The sequence below is a fragment of the Colius striatus genome, chromosome 14 (assembly GCF_028858725.1).
Source record: "Colius striatus isolate bColStr4 chromosome 14, bColStr4.1.hap1, whole genome shotgun sequence".
Classification (NCBI taxonomy): domain Eukaryota; kingdom Metazoa; phylum Chordata; class Aves; order Coliiformes; family Coliidae; genus Colius; species Colius striatus.
Window position 1 is genome coordinate 8,812,234 of NC_084772.1, and position 18,353 is coordinate 8,830,586.

Sequence of the window (18,353 nt, forward strand, 5' to 3'; positions counted from 1 at the left end):
GCAGACTGCCTTGCAGCTCGCCTGCCGCTGGGGCCAGAGCAGCAGCACCGCAGTGTCCCGCTGGCTCTGCCGGGCAGACACCCGCTGGCTCCCGGAGCTGTGGGTGCGGAGGTGAGCCAGGCTCCCCAGCGCTGCCCGCAGCCAAGCGGGATTTTCCTTCAGGGAGTACTGGAGGATGAGGCTCCTGTTCAGAGCCACAAACAGCTCTAAAATACTGAGAGTGTTCTGAAGATGGAAATTTGTTGTATTGTAATTTCAGAAAGCATTAGCTGAACCCCCAACATAATGTCTTCCCCCTTCCTGAACAGCTGACAGGGAGCCCTCTGAACACTCCAGCTTCAGCCCTTGACTCTGTTCATTAGAGTCATTTTGGTGTACTGTGAGAACACAAGTGCTTACTAAGCATAAAAAGCAGAGTTCAATTAGCAGTATGGAATGGTATTTGTATACTGGCTTACAGGTTTACCCTACAGCTACTAGGCTAGTTGTTGCCAGCTATAAGTCATCAGAATATGGCTGGTACTCAGGGTTTTGCCTTCTCTTTTCTCTCTGTCTACCACTGAAGTAATCTGGAGAATTTTCAACTGCAGTTATTTAAGCATTCTCTTTATCCATAGTTGCCAGTGTCTTTAAGAGCTCAACCCCATTTGTCTTACCACTACCTCTGCAGGTGCTCCTGGAAAATGTGGAGACCTCCACTGCCTGTGCCTACTGCCAGCCTGATTCCATAGTTTCCCAGCTCTGGTGAGGTACCAGTGTATGCTGAGCAACACTGATGCTATCCTGGGATATTAATATGTATGTCAAATAATGCTTGTATGTTGCAAAGATTTTTGGAGGATACAACAGGGAGGAAGAATAGGGAGAGCCTATTCTCTTCTTTAGAAATAGCCTTCTTCCTCTGCTGTCTCTTGACATCTGCCCCTCACAACAGACTTGTGGTGCAATGTGTGCTTCTGCTCCTTTTAGAAAAGGTTTCCAGAAGGATACTGACAGCACTGAAATACGACTCAGTCTGCTTGGTTTTTACCAGCCCTACTCGATTGCCCTACAAGAAGAGAGAGGAATATTTTCCTTGCTGTCTGGAGTAAAGTCTTCCATTACCATGTCACAAAAGAAAAGAGGCTGTTTGGTAGCTCAGGAAAAAATGCTGACTTTAAACCTGAGATAAGGCTCTATCATTTACACTAATGAGCTCACTGGTGGGGAATTTGTAAAATTTTATGATAAAAAGTAGCTGTAGTCAGTGCTTGATGGAATTTACTATTTTACATTTTTGCTGAAAATACACATAACTACTAATAATTTTCCCATCCAAACCTACAGAGAAATAAATGCAGTGAGTTCAAAGATCTTCTAAGTAATCCATTACTTTAAAGATTTATTCTTTAACCATGGGTTGGTCTAAATTCTGCTGGGTTGAATAACAAATTAGTTACTCAGAAGGAGTAACTTAATGAAATATTAATACTGGGATTTTAATTGTCCTGTCAGATTTTGATTTCTGATGGAAGTGCACCCTGGGATTCACCCTGGGGTTGCTCTATAATAGTTTCTGTGCTGGTTACCATGTATGTCCAATATGTGCAGTGGAAAAGGGGAAGTATCTAATAGCCTTTGTTATCATATACTGTCAGAGCAGTAAATGACAAGTGTTAAAGAAATCCCCCAGCTGCTGTAGATTACAAGGACCTAGACTTATTCTGAACCAGAATAAATGAGTCTGGATGAGTAACCCTGCAAAAAAAAACCATCAAAAACCAGAAGAAAGCAAAGGGGTGAGAGGAATAGAGGTGTCTCCAGCTGAAGGGCTGGAAAACTTTCACAGTTTAGCATCCATGAGACATGAATGAAATTCCAGCATGTTTTCTCTTCCTCTCTGTTTTTGGCTGGTTGGTTTTGGTTTTTTTTTTTTTTTTTGCAGCCTATCCACTTCATTTGAGGTGTTGAAACACCACAGTGTCTCTGGTTCAATGCCTGGAAATGCTGGCTAGAGATGCAATACAGTGCATGGACTTCATTGCATGTGACCACTCAGTGCTGCATGCAAAGAAGAAACAAGTCCTTACAAAATATTCCCTGTGCTGGTTGTACCCCTGCAGCCTTGTTTTCTACCTCGGAGTAGCTGTCTTCAGTGCTGTCTCAGACACCTCATCCTCCCAACAGTTGTGGTTCTGATTTGTTGTCACTTTGATATCCATTTGGGAAAGGGTGCCGGGTTGTATGATGAGCACTAATCCCTAAGCAGGAATAGCAGAACAGTAAGCAATGAACATAGAGACTTGGATGTGGGTTTACTGCTACTGAAAAAGGCAGACAAAAAGGGGAAAGTATGTAGAGAACAGGAGAAAAATGTATGGAAGGGATACAAGAGAGACAGCTGGTTTATGGGCTGATACTGATGTATTTTCTAACTCCATGAGTCCTGCAAGCACTGAGCATATGGGAAAAAAGGACAGACCAACAAAAAGGATTAGTGTGAGTGACTGTGAAGTGGCTAAGAAGCTGATCTTGTGTGTAAGTGGTCACAATCACTCTCACCTCCCAAAAGTGCATTGCATTTTAATGAAAATATTGTCAGATCTATGGCTCTATGTATCTCTATCTTGATGTGGCTCATCACGAGACTTTAATTTTCTGGTACCTAACAGTCTGTGTCTACTTGTCTCCTTCCTGGCTAGCTTCCCTCCACCCTATACCCATCACTTCGAACCTAATACAGCAGTGCTGAAGTGTTGCTACTCTGCTTTGGGAAGAGCAGCCACTAGAGGGAAGGATTCACAGGCAGAAGTTCCCCTCAGCAGCTCTGGTGCTTCCTCCTTAAATAAAAAAATCAGAATTTTACCCTGCCTGTGTAAGATGGCCTGCTTTGTCCTTTCAGATAAAATGTATTGAATGAGATTATTTTTAGTATTGCAGTTTCACTGTACATCCTGAAACACGGACAAAATTAGGAGCCAGAAAAAAACCCTAAAATCATTGGCTGTCTTACACAGAGGAGATTGGATTACCTGTTCAAACAGAGCTCTTAATTCTGCATATAAACAGAATCTACAAATACAAGACTACTGCAGTAGAAAGTAAAGGCAGCCCGTAGCCCCTAATAACCCCTAATTATTAGGAGTTTCAGTTAACATTTGGACAGCTTTGGTCTTAATTCTTTTAAGTCTGAAGAAGCAGCATGACCAAAGTGGCCACATCTACAATTACAGTGAGCACACATGCTGTTCCAACCCATGCTGGCTTTAGCTGAATGTTCTCTGGCAGCTTGAGTTGGGATTCTGCCCTGTTGAAATATAATTACCTATCTGAATGGCGACTAATTTCCTGTTTGAGTTATTTATGTGCAACAATGCACTTGTTTTGACAGAAGTCTATGACAAGAAAAACAACTCAAGCTCCTGACCTTGGCATCATTGCTCACTGAGGAATTTTTTGTACCTGAAAGAAAACCTGTTAAAATCCAGTCCAAGTAATGAATTAACTTTTGTGTTGCCAGTAAATACAACAGCAGAGCTCTAGCTGTAAAGCAGACATCCCTTAAGACTTAAGGTAAGACTCTTATTTTTTTGAAAAAAAAGGAAAAAAGGTAAAAGCTTGAGAGCCCTATACTACATATGGACAATTATGGTTCTATAAACCAGAATGTTTCATAGTTGTCTCAAGGATGGTGTTTTCACCCATCTTTAGCCCTGAACTAATATTAATTTCCAGTTTTGAAGTTGCCCAATGTAATATATATATATGGCGGATTTGAAGTTAAATACTGTATTGCAGGCAATCAATAAAAAGCAGCAGATTTCATTATCCACATTATCTTAATAAACTATGTTGTTCTTCAAAATATACAAACCCCAATATCTCTGCAGCCCAATGATCCTTCAAGGTACACAATTTTATATTCATTTGCTACTGCAATCCCTACTTTGGTTAAGATTGTGTAGCAGCTTCCCCTTTGACCTTCTGTTTGCAACTACTTGTATACATCAAAAATTCCCACTTCAGAGGCTGAGGTGTTCCACGGCTGCAAACTGCAAAAGGGAGTTTTTTTATTTCAACATTTGATCAGAATATTTTTGAATGTTTCAAAACACATAAAGGTGCAATGAAAACATTAAGCTTGTTTTGTTTGATGTTCTTGGGCCAGAAGTGAGATCTGAAAGTAAAAAAATCAGAGCTGTTTTTTCTGCAGGAAGGAGTGCGTGATTAATTTTGTGAAGCAATCTGGTTTTGTTTGATCAAATGAAATCACAGAACGTTTGGATATGAACATATGCAAATGATCACGTGGCAGTTATTCTCAGGTACAAACCTTGGAATGCATTTGCACTCTTTAGAGTCCATGCTACTGATGGGTTTTACCCCCAGTAATGCCATCTTTATCCTGCAAGCCCAAGTGATGATGAGAGAATTCCCCTGGCCTGGTGGTGGTCTCCCCTGGCACCGGAACCAGTCTGGCTTGCCATTCTCTATCCTTTCTCTGCTGTGTCAGGCCTGTGTTGGCAGGTGTATGGCACCTCAAGTCCCTGTGGCCCTTCTTATTCTACAAGGTGTGGAACAGTACAGGTAATTTCTGCTGGATGGCACCTTAACAGCTCATCTGTTCCTGCTGTGCATTCTCTCAGCAAACTCAGTCTGCTCTTTGAGATACCTTAATTGCTTGCTGTGGAAGCTGAAGGTGACACCATAAGCAAATCACCTTAAATACATGCAAACCTCTCACAAAGGCAAATCAGATGGTTGTAGAAAGTGCACTGTATGTATCAGCAAGAACTGTTTTGCTCTAAATCTCATTTTTACACAACTTCAGACTTTGTACAGAATCCCAGCAGATGCTTGGGAAGACAAGTATCTTAAGTTTATATGAGCATAGATAAATCCCTGAATTGCTTTTTGCTGTTTATACTTCATAAACTAATATAGTGGTGAACAAACTGCATTTTTGGAACTGTGAACAAAATGCATTTCATATAAGTTATCCAGTTATGGGCCAGAGCTTGCATTTTGTACTCAAGAAGGATTAAATCAAAAGGCAAGTGCTCTGTGAAAAGGTGGTTTATACACAGCTAGCTAAACTGTTGATAAATTATGCTCTCGAAGGAAAACTAAAGGTTTCCAGTAGATTTCTCTGTCCTTGTTTTCAGAGAAGCTTATGCTTGCCCCCTTGGAGACTTTCCTCATAAGTAAAGCTTAAGTTATATGTCTAGTGAGATTGAGTTTCTAAGGATGATTTTGCTAAAACAGGATTAAAGCTCACTGATGGTGTAATGCAGGGCAGGTAATGCTGCTGCTGTTCATGATTTAAACTGCTTTGTGGGTAAACCATATTTTGGTTTCTACAGATAATACTTCAGTACTTCTGAGATGTAAAGAGGTAAAACCCAGGTTATTTTGGTCTCTCCATATTTTTTTCTGGAACAAAATAAGCAACCCTCTGATGAACTGAGAAGCACAGCAGCTGATCCTGAAGCAGTTCTTCAGAGAGTTATGAGGATGCATTCCTCTTTTTTTTTAAAATCCAGATTATTTCCAACTTGTTTGGTTTGGTTTTGTGCTTTTTTTTCCTCTTTCACCACAGTGAAACATTGGGAGATTTCTAGAAATGAAAAATCTGAGGTCCACCCATTAACATCAAGGTCATGGCTTAGTTACCCTGCAATGGACAGTTTGCACACTTCCTCTATATCCACAAAAGTGTTTCTTGAAAGCAAACATCAAACAAAGAGCTCTGCTTGACACATACATTAGTTTCAGTGTAATATCTACAACATCTATTATGGTTTGTTAATACCTTGACACCATTCCACACTGTTCCCATTGTATCCGAATGACAATTGCTCTCTTCTATCTCAATGACATTGATTAACAAGGCAATTTGTAATTAGATGGGATAATGTAATTCCTGGCCCTCTGTAAACATGTGGATTTCAAAATCGACTCCTAGCTTGGGAGTGTTCTGCCACACACCACTAATTACACCATGTACTTACAAATCAGGACCTACATCCTCCTGCTGAGCACCTCCTTTTTGTTCCCAGTCAGAGGCTGTTGTCAATACAGAGAAAATCAACATCACTGCCTAGCTTGGCATATGACATCTAAGGAGAATGAAGTAATGGCTAACTTGTATGGCTAGTGTTACTTTATTAAAGCCAGAAATGCAGAAGCTAGATGCTGTGGTGCTTGTCAAGTGTGCAAGACTGATGGTCTGTGGCCTGGATGGTGTCTGGCACAGCAAACTTTGCATCCCCTCTTTGCCTGCCTGCTCACCTCCTGTGTGAGGAATGGGGCATCTGGTAAAAGTGACAGATTTGTTCATTCTTCCAGCCCTATCTGCTCGTGTCCTTTCTGCTAACTCTGTCGGTCAGAGCCTGTGAAGCAGTCAAGGTGGCCAGGAGATGAAGGCCCACCCTGCCTCTTCCCAAGGGGTCACCACATAACATCAGGGCAACTTCTAGCTCAGGAGGGAAACTCCTCTGGGATTCAAATCAGCAAGCTATAAATAAAAAGCTTTATAGTACCAGAGAATTGACTTCTGTCATGCACAAGAAGTGTTTAAAAGAAGAAACATATGCATATTTTTTTTACATAAGAAATACATGTAGGCTGGAAGAACTCACAGTTAAGTGCTCAAAAAGTGTAAAAGGGCAGAGCTGTGCTCCTTTGGTTTCTGTTTCCCCATGCCATTTACCAGTATGCAAGGATGCAAAAAATGCTCATTTTCATTGCTTTTTATTTGCTTTAGCCTTATCAGAACCTCTTAAAATATTAGTGTTATTTTTAAAAAGTTGCTGATTCTGACTTGGGACTTGGTTAAGAAGGTCAGCAGTAACATTATAAATCATAAGCTTATGTCTTGAAGTAAAACATAACACACTATCTAGCAAGTTGTGGCTCCACCCACTCAGGTTATTTCTCATTTTCTCCTTCTCAGGAGGGACTTTGTTTTTATTGTATTATCTCTCCAACTCTTTTCTGACCACTTTCCTTCCCCTATAACCATTTTGCCACTACCTTGCTTTCCCGACTGCTTCACTGCTGAGTATTTAAAACAGAGCACGGGATTCTGCACTATGAGGGGTTATGGCTGTGTGTGGTCCCGCAGAGCCAGGCAAGGCCAGCCCGCAGGCACGTTCCCACACTTCACTCGCCTCTGAGCAACTTTACAGACACACCTTTAACTCAGCAGAGCAGTAATACTGATCAAGTGGGGGTTTTGTAGCAGTTTTCAGGGAGAAATCATTTTGCCAGGTAAAAATCTTATGAATCACACAATCAGAACAGCACAGTAAGACAAAGTAAAGCCTTTACCAAAATTCACAATGGTTTGTACTGGAGCCATACTTTGGACGATATTCAGTTCCCAGAAAGGATGCTACAAACTCCACAGAAGTTTTTATCTCTGAAAAGAAGTTTAATTTTGCAAACAGCTCTGTGAGAGAGGAAATTACTTTGTTCTGGTGGTTTGTTTCTAATGGTTCACCAGTAAATCTCTTCTTTAGCAGGCACGGGTTATTTCTTGACAGCACACCCAGAAAGAACACTAGTCAGATGTCCACTAAGACAAAGCATTCTCTGCACTTCAGGTAACAGCAACGCAGTCGAGGCTGGAGGCACCAGTGGCCGGGCACTGGGCCGTGACTTTCTCGGCTGGGTGCTCTGACGGCCGCAGCAGCCTCTCCGTGCTCTCAAAGTTTCCTGCTTGGGAAGCCTTGACGGAGGCGCCGCGTTCAGTTCTTCCCCGGGACGAAGGAGGCTGCCAAAAGAGACAGCGGAGGGAGGGACCCTTTGTAAAGCACATCCCTAGGTGCGACCTCCGGCGGGGAGGGCGCGGAGGGGCAGATCTGTCCGCGGCTCCGAGCACCACCGGTAATGCTATTTCTGGTCGGAGACGACGGAGGATTTGGCACCACCGAGCAGCTACCTGCTTCCTTCCAGTCTTCCTCATCCAAGAGCATAGCAGAGACCCGTGGCCCCACTTCTATCTCCCAGGCCCTCAGCCAGGCTTTGCCCGACGTCCCCGTCCTGGCTGACCTGCCGCCGTATCCTCCTCCCCGCGAAGACCCTCCCGCACCGCGTCCCGCGCCCCCGGCCGCGCCCCGCCGCTCCTACCTGCGCTGAGCTGCGCGGTGCGGTGCGGTGCTGTGCTGTGCGGAGCGGGCGGCTGCTCGGCACCTGCTCCCGCGCCGCCTAACAAAAGCCGCGGCGTCAGGTGGCAGGAGACGGACTGCGCGGCCATTGGCGGCGGCGGCGCGCGGCGGGCGCCGGTTGGGCCGGGCGCGGCGGGGGCGGGCGCGGAGCGCTGACGCCAGCGCGGGGCCGGTGGGGAGGCGGGGCCGCGCCCCGCGCCGTCTTTGTGCTCGCCGGCAGCCCCGGCAGCGCCGCCGCCTCCCGCCGCCTCCTCCAGCCCCGCGCGGCGCGGCGGGCGGCTCGGCTCGGCACCGCTCGGCTCGGCTCCGCACCGCACGGCACCGCATCTCCGCGCAGCGCAGCGCGCTATGTGTGCCGGCGCTCCTCTGCCTCCTCGCGGCCGCTTCCCACCCGGCGGGGTGCTCCCGGCCCCGCTCTGAGCGCGGCCGGGCAGGGAGCGAGCGGAGCAAAGCCCCGGCGCAGAGCGGAGCGAAGGGAACGCGGCGCCATGCGGGGCCCGAGGCTTGGGCTAGGGCTGGGGCTGCTGCTGGGCGCGGTGTGGCTGGCGTGCGGGCAGAACGAGACGGAGCCCATCGTGTTAGAGGGGAAGTGCCTCGTGGTGTGCGACTCTAATCCCACCTCCGACCCCACCGGCACGGCGCTCGGCATCTCCGTGCGCTCGGGCAGCGCCAAGATCGCCTTCTCCGCCATCCGCAGCACCAACCACGAGCCCTCCGAGATGAGCAACCGCACCATGATCATCTACTTTGACCAGGTGCGGCGGGGCTCCCGGCGCGCTCCCGCAGGAGGAGGGAAGTTGCCGGGGAAGGTGGCGGGGCCGGGCCGGGGACGCGCCGCCCCGCGGGGCCCTGCCCGCGGGGGGGGTGCGCTGGGGGCCGGGGGCTGCAGAGGGGCTGGGCGGCGGCAGAGGGGCTGGGCGGCGGCGGCCCCGCGGAGGTGCTGACGATGCCCTTCCCTTCCCAGGTACTAGTGAATATCGGCAGCAACTTCGACTCGGAGCGGAGCACTTTTATCTCGCCCAGGAAAGGGATTTACAGTTTCAATTTTCACGTGGTGAAAGTGTACAACAGGCAAACCATTCAGGTCAGCCCCCAGCGCCGTCACCTCGCTCTGTGGGCACCGCGGGAGGGAGCGGGCCGGGTCGAGGGGCCGGGGACCATGTGGGCGTCAGGGCAAGGACATGCCACCGGCGGGAGCACAGACCCACCCGAAGGGTCGCCCAGACCCACCAGGCCTCCACCCGCCCGCTGCCCCAGTGAGCTGTCCCAGGATGGGAGGTGATGGCTTGACGGCCACTTGCCGATCTCTGTCTGCGTACCCGGGCCACTGTGCTGCCCCGTGCGGCGGAGCGCCAGGGACTGCATCCCTGCACGAAGCCGGTGGGAACTGCAGTCCCCAGTGGGCTCCTCACCCGCTCTCCGGTGGCAGAGTGTTTCAGAGGGCTTTGAGGTGAAAGGAGTGGCCTATGGCACAGATACAATCATGAGTATAGCTCTGGATGGGCATATGTAGCTATCCTATACACACCTTTTCTATGTGCTTCGATGCATACACATGTCTAGGTAGGGATAATAAATTACCAACCTGAAGCCAGGTAGCGTAACCTAGACAGGAGATCTGTCAGTGTGGTGATGCACTTTGCAAAGGTGAATGTACAGCTATACAGCACGGTTCTGGTGTAAGTGGCTTCACACATCTAGGCTGGGCAGGTAGTGTATTATTAATGTGAGGCGTGCAGTCCCGGGATCATTAGTGCGAGCTGAGCAGAGTGTATTGACTGTGTTGTGTCATATTGTCTTTGCTGCCTAACAAAGGAAAACTACTTGAATACACTTCAAACGCGCTGACTCCAGCGGCTGTGGCTCTGCTCCTTGCTGTCTCTGAGGTTTCGCATAAAGCCATCTTTCAATAAGTATGAGCAGACCTCTTTTCATAGCCTGAAAACACAGGCACCCTATTGAAATTCTTCAAAATAGGATCAATGTTCTGTTTTATATGCACTGGATGTTTTGATGTGGTTGTCAGTCTAAAACAGTGGTGAAAGGCTTCTTCCTTTCGAGTACATACTTTAGCTGGGTTCAGATTGGTATTTCATTTTTATGAGGCTGGAGTTTCAGCTGTCAAAAGAGGCCCTTTCCTAACTAAGCATTTTGCCTGCTAGGAGAGCCCGGGCGATGTCTGACTTTAATTGACAGAGGGCTTTGTTTTATCTTGCTCTTTAGGTGAGTTTGATGCTAAATGGGTGGCCAGTGATTTCTGCCTTTGCAGGGGACCAAGATGTGACCCGAGAAGCTGCTAGCAATGGAGTCCTGATTCAGATGGAGAAAGGAGACAGAGCTTATCTAAAACTGGAGAGAGGAAACTTGATGGGAGGTTGGAAGTATTCGACGTTCTCTGGATTTCTAGTGTTCCCACTTTAAATCACTTCTCCAGGAAAAGGGAGAGATGTCTTACAAATTCCCAAGTCGTATCTGGGTGTAAAGAGTTATGGACCGCAGACTTTCTACATTCAAACATTAAAGAAGCTAAATCCTGCTTAGGTTTGTGTACATCTGCTTTGAAGAATTACTACTTATTTTTATTGTGTTGCAGCCAACAGGCGGGAGACACTATAATTGATCAAAACCCATTTATATTCTTCTCCTCCCACAAAATTTGTTCCCATCTCTGTGTCACTGGTGTAATCTGCCATCGTTCCCCCATGGTTTCTGCCTCACTCAAGTAGACTTTAGATATCTTCATTGTCCTTTACAGCATATTTTGTATTTTTTTTTAAACATGTTAATCTTGACTCTTTCTCTGAGTTTAACTTTTAAAAAAAGAACAAAAAAAAGCAAAGTATTTTTGAATACATGGATGCCATGATGGAAGGGAAATGCAATTCCTGCTGTGTATGGGCTGGCAAAAGGAAAAATTTCTACACGAACTGTTCACAGCCAAGGCTGACTAGAGTATTTCAATATTTCTATGTAATTCCGAGTGATTGTGAAATTTAAGGCTGCTAAATGTTTTGATGCTTGTTTTGCTCTTGTACAATGTGGCCCAACTAAATGCCAAGACGTATATTCAACTTTTACTATTACTCTGTAATATATGTGTGAATATCGAAAAATAATTTTTGCTTTAATTCAATAAAGTTTAAATGGTACTTTTATTTTTCTTAACCCGAAATAAGGTTTCTCAATGCAGGAGGCTCAGTGCAGTGCTGGGAGGGCAGGGGGAGAATGGGGGCGCGAGATCCCCGCTGCGTTGCCCCTCTGCCCTGGGCCGGGTCCCCTGTAGCTTCCCACCACCGCCTCCCCCACTCCCTTCGCAGCTTCGGGGCCTCGCAGCTCGGCCGCGCAACTACTGCGGGCAGTGCCGTTAGCCCCAGCGGGCTCATCACCAGGAACTTTCCCGCTGACTCTTAGATCTGCTTCTTGATAGCGTTTATCTGTATGATATTCTATAAACCTGATCGCATTTTATACCGCCGTCAAAAATACCTGGCAATGTACACTTCGATGCTAGTATTATTGATTTGCTAGTATTCTCTCGTTTACAGTCTTTTAAAGATGTAAATGCTATAATTTTGCAGTACTCAAAGAAATTAATACTTTTATTAAAAGGTGCGTACGAGGATTTCGATTGTATCCTAACTTTAATGTGAAATAAACCGGTGACACGTCCCCCTGGGCTCTGTGCGTGCGGGGCTGCTCCGCGCCTGGGCTGCGGCACCGGCGGAGTCGGGCGAGTCCCGCTCCCGCGAAGGAATCGTATTAGGTCCGAGCTGGGGTGGGGGAGGGAGGGAGAGGTGGTGGAGGAGGAAGACGAGCACCATAAGCCTGGTTTCTTGCTTTATTCACAGGTTCTGCCGTGGAAACAGACCCGCGGGGCGGGCAGGGACGCCTCACTGGCCCGGCGAGCGGCGCGGAGGGGCAGCCGTCGGGAAGCGGGGCCGGCCCGGGCTCTGCCCGAGCCAGGAATGGCTACGGCTCTTCGTTGCCAAGTGAGAGACATCGGCCGCAGGTCCCCACCTGCTTCTCCGTCGCCTAGGATGCGGGGGCCAAAATGCCTTTCCCCCCGCCCCCGGCTGCCGACTGATGCATGTTGCGATTCGCGCTCCGCAGCAGCGAGGAAGGCGCGGGCCGACTCCCGCAGCCTTGCCAGCAGCTCGCCGGGAGCTCATCGGGAGCCTCGGCAGCTGCGGCCGCTGGCCAGGACCCGTTCGAGGAAACAGTTGAGGTTTGTGAAGAAGGGTTAATGACGGAAGGCGGTCGGATTGTTTCCCCTTGGAGTTTTAACATGCCCAAGACAACCCATTTACCGAATTCTCCGGGCCGCACGCTCCCCTCTCCATGAGGCGCTTTATTACTTTCCCCTGAAGCCTCTACCCTTTCCCGCACGGCGTTGCGCTCCCCGCCCGTCACACCGCCCGCGCCCGGACTGGCCCCGCGCCCCGAGCCCCCGGGAGAGCCCACCCACAGACGGCAGGTAAGGGCAAAGAGAGCGAAGCCTCTCTTGCCTCCTGAGATCGCAGCCAAGGGGCAAAGGGAGCATAAAAAAATAAGGGGAAATAAAAATTACCAGCTTGCAAGAGAAAGGACAGTGGCCGCGTGCCCTCACCCGACCCGGCTGGGGCTGCGGCCGGACTCGCTGCTGGGGTGCCCCGGCGGGCACCGCAGATGCGGGGGCTGATCATGCTGATTATGCTTTTTTTCTTTTTTAAAAAAAATATTCTCCCGTAACACGAAGCAAATAAACCCACCACCATCCACCGAAAGTTTTCCCCTGGTTGCGGGAGTCTCATTAGTATCGTGCAGCTGGAAATTATATTACCCCCAATCGCAGCAAATCACTGCTCTGCGGCTATTACAAAACGCCGCCGTGGCTGCCTGGAAAAGCCTCGTCTGTTCCGCGCCCGCGCAGCGAGCCCCTCCCCGCCTGCGCTAACCCGGGCTAAGTCCGAGGCGCGGAGCGAAGCCTTCGGCGAGGAGAGATCGCCACAGCATTCTCGCTTAGGAGGTGAAGCCAAGGTGCTCGGCCGCCCAGCCGGGCTGGAAAGCCCCACTCGGAGCCCGGAGCGACCAACTTGGCCCGGAGCTTGGTCCTGCTCCCGCCCCGGTTCTCCGAAGGGGCGGGCGGCTCCCGCTGCCTCCCCGCCCCGTCTCCGCGCGGAGCTTCCCCGGCAGCAGCACCTGGGAGCGCAGGAGAGTGCGTCCGAGCAGCGCGGGGGAAAGGCTGCTGTTGGGGCATTTACTTCAGCAGACGAGCTGTGTTAAAAAAAGACCCAAATCCCATTCTATCAGCGCTGTCCCCTGCGGCGTCAGAGGAGAGGGGCAGGCCCTGAGAGGAAAAGGCAGCCCAGAAGCTCTCAGCTCTGACTGAGTTGGTGTGGTGCCCCGGCGGGAGCCGGTGCCGCCAGCGGGAGCAGCGCCCCGTGCGGGCAGGGTCGCGGGGCAGCCTCGGGCTGGCCGCTGGCGCGCTCGCAGATATGGAGCTCAGGGCGAGGGAATGAGGACCGAGTCCCTGCTCCTGCGGGGCCGCGCTGCGCATCGTACCGCAGTGCTGGCAGGGCTCGGCCTCGGGTGAGTGCGGGGCCGAGGCCGGGGCGGGGGCGGTCGGGCGGGGTCGCACCTGTGCGCGGGACAGGTGGCACCATCTTCCTACCGGCTCGATGCCGCGCATCCAGACCCCCACTGCCCCGGCCGTTGTCCAGGGACACGACGGGGGCGACCAAGCTAAAGAGCCAGGTGCAAGTATTGGGCTATGCAGGGCTGGCGTGGACACTGGGACCTGGCCACTCTGGGATGCCATCCTCCAGCTGCCGAGGCTGCCGTGTGCACGCAGGCTGCAGCCACCATTTGGGCCACTGGACAGGCCCCTGAGGCCAGCTCTGGCTATCACCAGCTGGGCTGTGTGGAGGCAGCAGTGGATGAGGGACTGGCAGGCCTGCAGCCACCCTCAGCTTTGCTTGGTGGCCCCACTGTGATCGGTGAGCAGCGAGTGGAAGCCCTGTCAGCCCACAGCCCATCTTGCCCACAGCCCATCTTGCCCACAGTGCAGAGTGCCAGCCTGACAGCTCCTGCCCACCTATCCATGCTCCTTGCCATTGAGGGGTCACTTGCCAGGCAGCTGCAGTCCCTCAGGGCTCCAGCGACCTCCTCCTCAGCCCCTGCAGCTGTGGTACTGCTGAGCCTGCTGCCAGGCATGGGCCACGCTTTCCCTCAGACCTGAGCACCTCCTGCTCTTTACCCGCTGTAATGTGTTTTTCAGTTGATGTAAGTAATGTCTGATTGAATTTATTGCTGATTAGCGTTGAGCATCAGTTTACACAACAAGAAATTATGTTTCATTCAGTTCATTAGCATGACTAGTGTTTGGTTTATGAGCATATCACTAATGGTAATGACCAGAGTTGATTGATTTCTAATGTGAATATAATTACACAATGTAGGGGAATTAGGGGGAAAAAAAATCCAGATTTTTAAGTGTTGGGTTTTTAGGGAGTGCGTGGGGGGGCGAGGGGGTGGAAAGGGAGAAACAAACCAACTCACTTCTACGCAAATGGCAGGAATGTAAAGATTAATAACTCCAGCAGGAGACATTGAATTTGGTCAGAAAGAAGAGAAAGTCAAATGCAGTTAACTCCGGGAACAGTTAATGCACACGCCACATTGCAAAACATAATTTCCCCGCTTCTCCCCCCCGCCTCCCCCCAGGTACAGCTCGAAGCCCAATAAGTTCGCCTGGAAGAGGCCGTTCCCGAGGAGCCGGCAGAGGCAGGGCTTCGTGCATGGCCGGGCAGCGGGTGCCGGCAGCCCCGCCGGCGGCTGCGCGGCGGCAGGCAGGGCTCGGTGGCGAAGCAGCTGCCGAGCAGAGCGGAGAGTTGGTCGTGCCTCGGGGGTCAGCGGGAGGAGCTCGCTCAGCTGCAGGATCTCGGATGGCAACGGCAGTGCCGCCCCTGGCAGGGAGCGCCTTGCCTGCCCCCTGCCCTGATCCTTACTGGGAGGGGGAGATGTGACTGGCAAGTGCTGGAGAGCCTTGGATGGAGCAGGGTGAAGGGCTGCAACAGGTAAGGGGAGGGTAGCGGGACTGTGTGGCCCAGCCACTAGGTGGGATTTCAGAGGTAAGGAAGGAGGGGACAGTACTGTGAGGACTGGGGGAGAGCAAGTTGGAAGCAGGTTATGGACCTCAGCTGTGCCTCATCTCTGCTCTGGATCTCTGAGGGTGACTGCTTTCTACCTAAATGGAAAGGTGGTTTGGGAAGGGATTGATCAGAGCATTTTGCTGGAGACACCTTCAAGTGACATGTGCAGGGGAAGAGGGGGAAGGCACAGGTTCTCTGGCAAGCCCTGTAGCAAAGAGTTCCTGGAGCGTGAGGTCCTTGCTGAGCTGGTTTTCTTGTCTCCTCTCTGGCAGAATGGGTTGGGGAAGCATGGAGTATACCAGCTAAGAGGCCTCTCATGGTGTTTGCTCACAAAGAGGCCTTGTGTTTTTAGGGAGGGTGAAGCAAGCTGTGTGCCTTGACACCAGAGAAGATGGTTTGGGCAAGGCTAGCAGTATTAAGTCGTCATGTCTTGCGGCATTGGTCCGCTCTGTACTCTCAATACTGTCACTGGAAACCCAATATATACTTGAGGCTGTGCTGCCTGCACTAGGGATATATGAGTTAGGTACATCTTCCTCACCCTACACTAGCACCTCCAGGTTTCCTAACTTGCAGAGTCATGGAGTGCCTCTGCTCCAGTGCTCCTGGGTCAGTAGTAGTGTTGATCCCAATTGATCCACATCTAGATGTAGAGCTTTCTCTCCCTCTCTCATGGCCTTCTGTTGGACAAATGAGGAAGATGATGCCGTTTGCCCTTTTACAGCTTTATACCTGTTTTGGTGGGGAGATATGTTAATGAGCCATTTTACATTTCACCAGTTGCATTTAGTTTCTTATGGTATGAGAGTCCTAAAATGTTGCTGTTCTGAACTCAGGATATGTCTGGGATGCTGAAAGCCCTCTTTGGGGTATTTTCCTTCAGGAGGGATTTGCAAAGCTGTTGAAGAATGATTCTAATGTTGCATGGGCATCTAGACTTGCAAGAGGATTCTGAGGGGCTCCTGCCTCCTGTGCCTAGATCACTAACAAAAATGTACTCTGCATCATGAGTCTGCCTCACAGAGTGCTGCTCCCAGCACTCTTGTTATTGGCGACCTCTTAATTTTTATTCTACTGTAGTGTAGCAAGCCATGCATATTTTCATTTTATCCTCATACCTTCTTTTGTGTGCCTCCCTGCTGTACTTTGAAGATTGTAATGTGAGTTGAGGGAGATGGAGAAATTCTGCTATCAGAAGAAAGAAGACCTGAGGAAGAGATGTTGGAAGAGTTTGAGAAAAATAAAGATAGAAACTGTGAATAATTGTCATTCATATGAGCAACTTCTCTTGTTTACAGTATGATAGAATATCTGCATCAACCTCCGTAACATTTCCAGTCGGAAATGTTGAAAATTTCTCGTCAGACACATCTGACAGTAGTGTTATTTTTATTGTTTTTGTCTATACAACACTCATTCGAGGACTAAAGGATCACAGGAGGACTCTCGCTTTGTTTGCAATTAATAGTCATCCAGCTTACAGTGGAAATTCTCGTCTCATTGTTGCACTTCATACTAATAAATTTTAATGTGCTTTTCGTGTTCTGGCTTTCAGAGTCATTCAAGTCAGGGCCATCCTCCCTGAGCTGCTTCTCTAGTGACAGTGTTTCCCAATTTTATTGGTAGTAAATAGCTCTTTAAGAGATAGATGTTGTAGTGAAAATGGACATAATCCTGAACCTTTTCTATCAATAAAACCCCCATGCCACTGACTGCCTGATAGCTGGTTTTGATAGTGTTGTCACCAAAGTAGGTCTATATTTCTTCTCCTGTTATCAAATAAAAGTGCTGAGTCTTAAAAAAATGTATGAACCTGTCATATTGCTCACTCTGACAGTTCTTACCTTCAAAATTTCATGTAAAACATGGCAGGATAGGTCAGACTGCCTGGTCTGCTGACCTGACGAATACCATTTCCATGGAAAGAATGGAGAAGCATTTTGTTCTTTCCCATTCCTGTGTTACTATTCCTGATTTCATAATTGTTAAAATGTGATCTATAGGACCTGAAATTTCATGGGTCGGTTCTCCTTCCTACTTTGATTCTCCCCAAATTCTTGGGCGTATGTTGAGTCATGGTTGAAAGTTATTGATTGTCATGGATCCATAACTCCCTTCTCAACATTTTTATCATTTCTTTACCTGGTTTCGTATTTCCCAGCTGTTAACAGAACAGCATTTCCCTATGATTCTGTCTGTTGAGGTGTGGGGAATGAGAAGCTTCTGATGTCTCTCTTTTTAACCTGGTTTTATTGTTCCTTTGCTGTCTCCTTTCTGAGTGATTAATCTCACTATTTTAGTCTTCAAAGAGTGTTTCCAGAGGCTCGATTGTTCTTGCAACTCAGAGGGTTGCAGCCTCTAGTTTTGAAACAGCTCTTTTCAAATGGCAGGACCAGTTTGTTCCAGAACAGTGAGCTGAGGCTCAGCAGTTACTATGTACATAACAGCAGTACTAATTCAGGTAGCTGTGCTAGTTGATAGTTTGTCATGTGACTAACTCTTCCAGTGATGTATTGAGCAGAGATCTTCACTGTTTCCTGCAATATTCCCAGGTACCTACTGTGGCTTGATTAAGCTAATTAAGAGCCCTGCTAGTAGCTCGCCACCATTAATACACATAAACTTACCAGCTTTGCATTTAGCTTGTCACATATGTGAAAAATTGCCCAGCTCTGACCAAACTCTAAATGACATTGTTTTCCCAGGCTGAGCTAAGACATCTCTGAATCTAGAAGCACTGGTTTAACGTTATACAACATTGACCTGTGAAACTGGTATTTATTTCCCTGATATACACAGTGGAAAGACTTCATTGACTAGGAAGGGCTTTGGAACAGATACATTGAGAGCAAAAAATCAGCTTCTCTCTATAATGGAGAGAGGAGGACCTTTCATTATTAAAGTAGAGATGCCAGGGCTCGGTTTTCAAGATATGGCTTTAAATTCCAGTGGGTCATTAAATGAGATTTTTCTGCTGACATAAATTTGCATAGCTGTGTTGCAGTGCAAATTCTTGCAACTTATTTTGCCCGTGGGATCTTAGGGCAGGAGCCAGGAAACAGTGTTGTTATAC

At 48.7% G+C, this 18,353-nt stretch overlaps 1 protein-coding gene across 1 annotated transcript; it reads left to right on the forward strand.

Moving 5' to 3' along the window:
• The first annotated feature begins 8,616 nt into the window (after positions 1–8,616).
• On the forward strand, positions 8,617–10,683 carry CBLN1 (cerebellin 1 precursor). The gene is made up of 3 exons (XM_062007577.1): positions 8,617–8,905; positions 9,115–9,234; positions 10,374–10,683. Exons 1-3 carry the CDS (start codon positions 8,639–8,641, stop codon positions 10,569–10,571), a joined length of 585 nt encoding a protein of 194 aa, XP_061863561.1. The 5' UTR covers positions 8,617–8,638; the 3' UTR covers positions 10,572–10,683.
• Positions 10,684–18,353: the final 7,670 nt, after the last annotated feature.

Coding starts and splice junctions, on each gene's coding strand:
- CBLN1 (XM_062007577.1), top strand. CDS start 8,639: ATGCGGGGCCCGAGGCTTGGGCTAGGGCTGGGGCTGCTGCTGGGCGCG. Junction 8,906..9,114: donor TGATCATCTACTTTGACCAG/GTGCGGCGGGGC, acceptor TTCCCTTCCCAG/GTACTAGTGAATATCGGCAG. Junction 9,235..10,373: donor ACAACAGGCAAACCATTCAG/GTCAGCCCCCAG, acceptor CTTGCTCTTTAG/GTGAGTTTGATGCTAAATGG.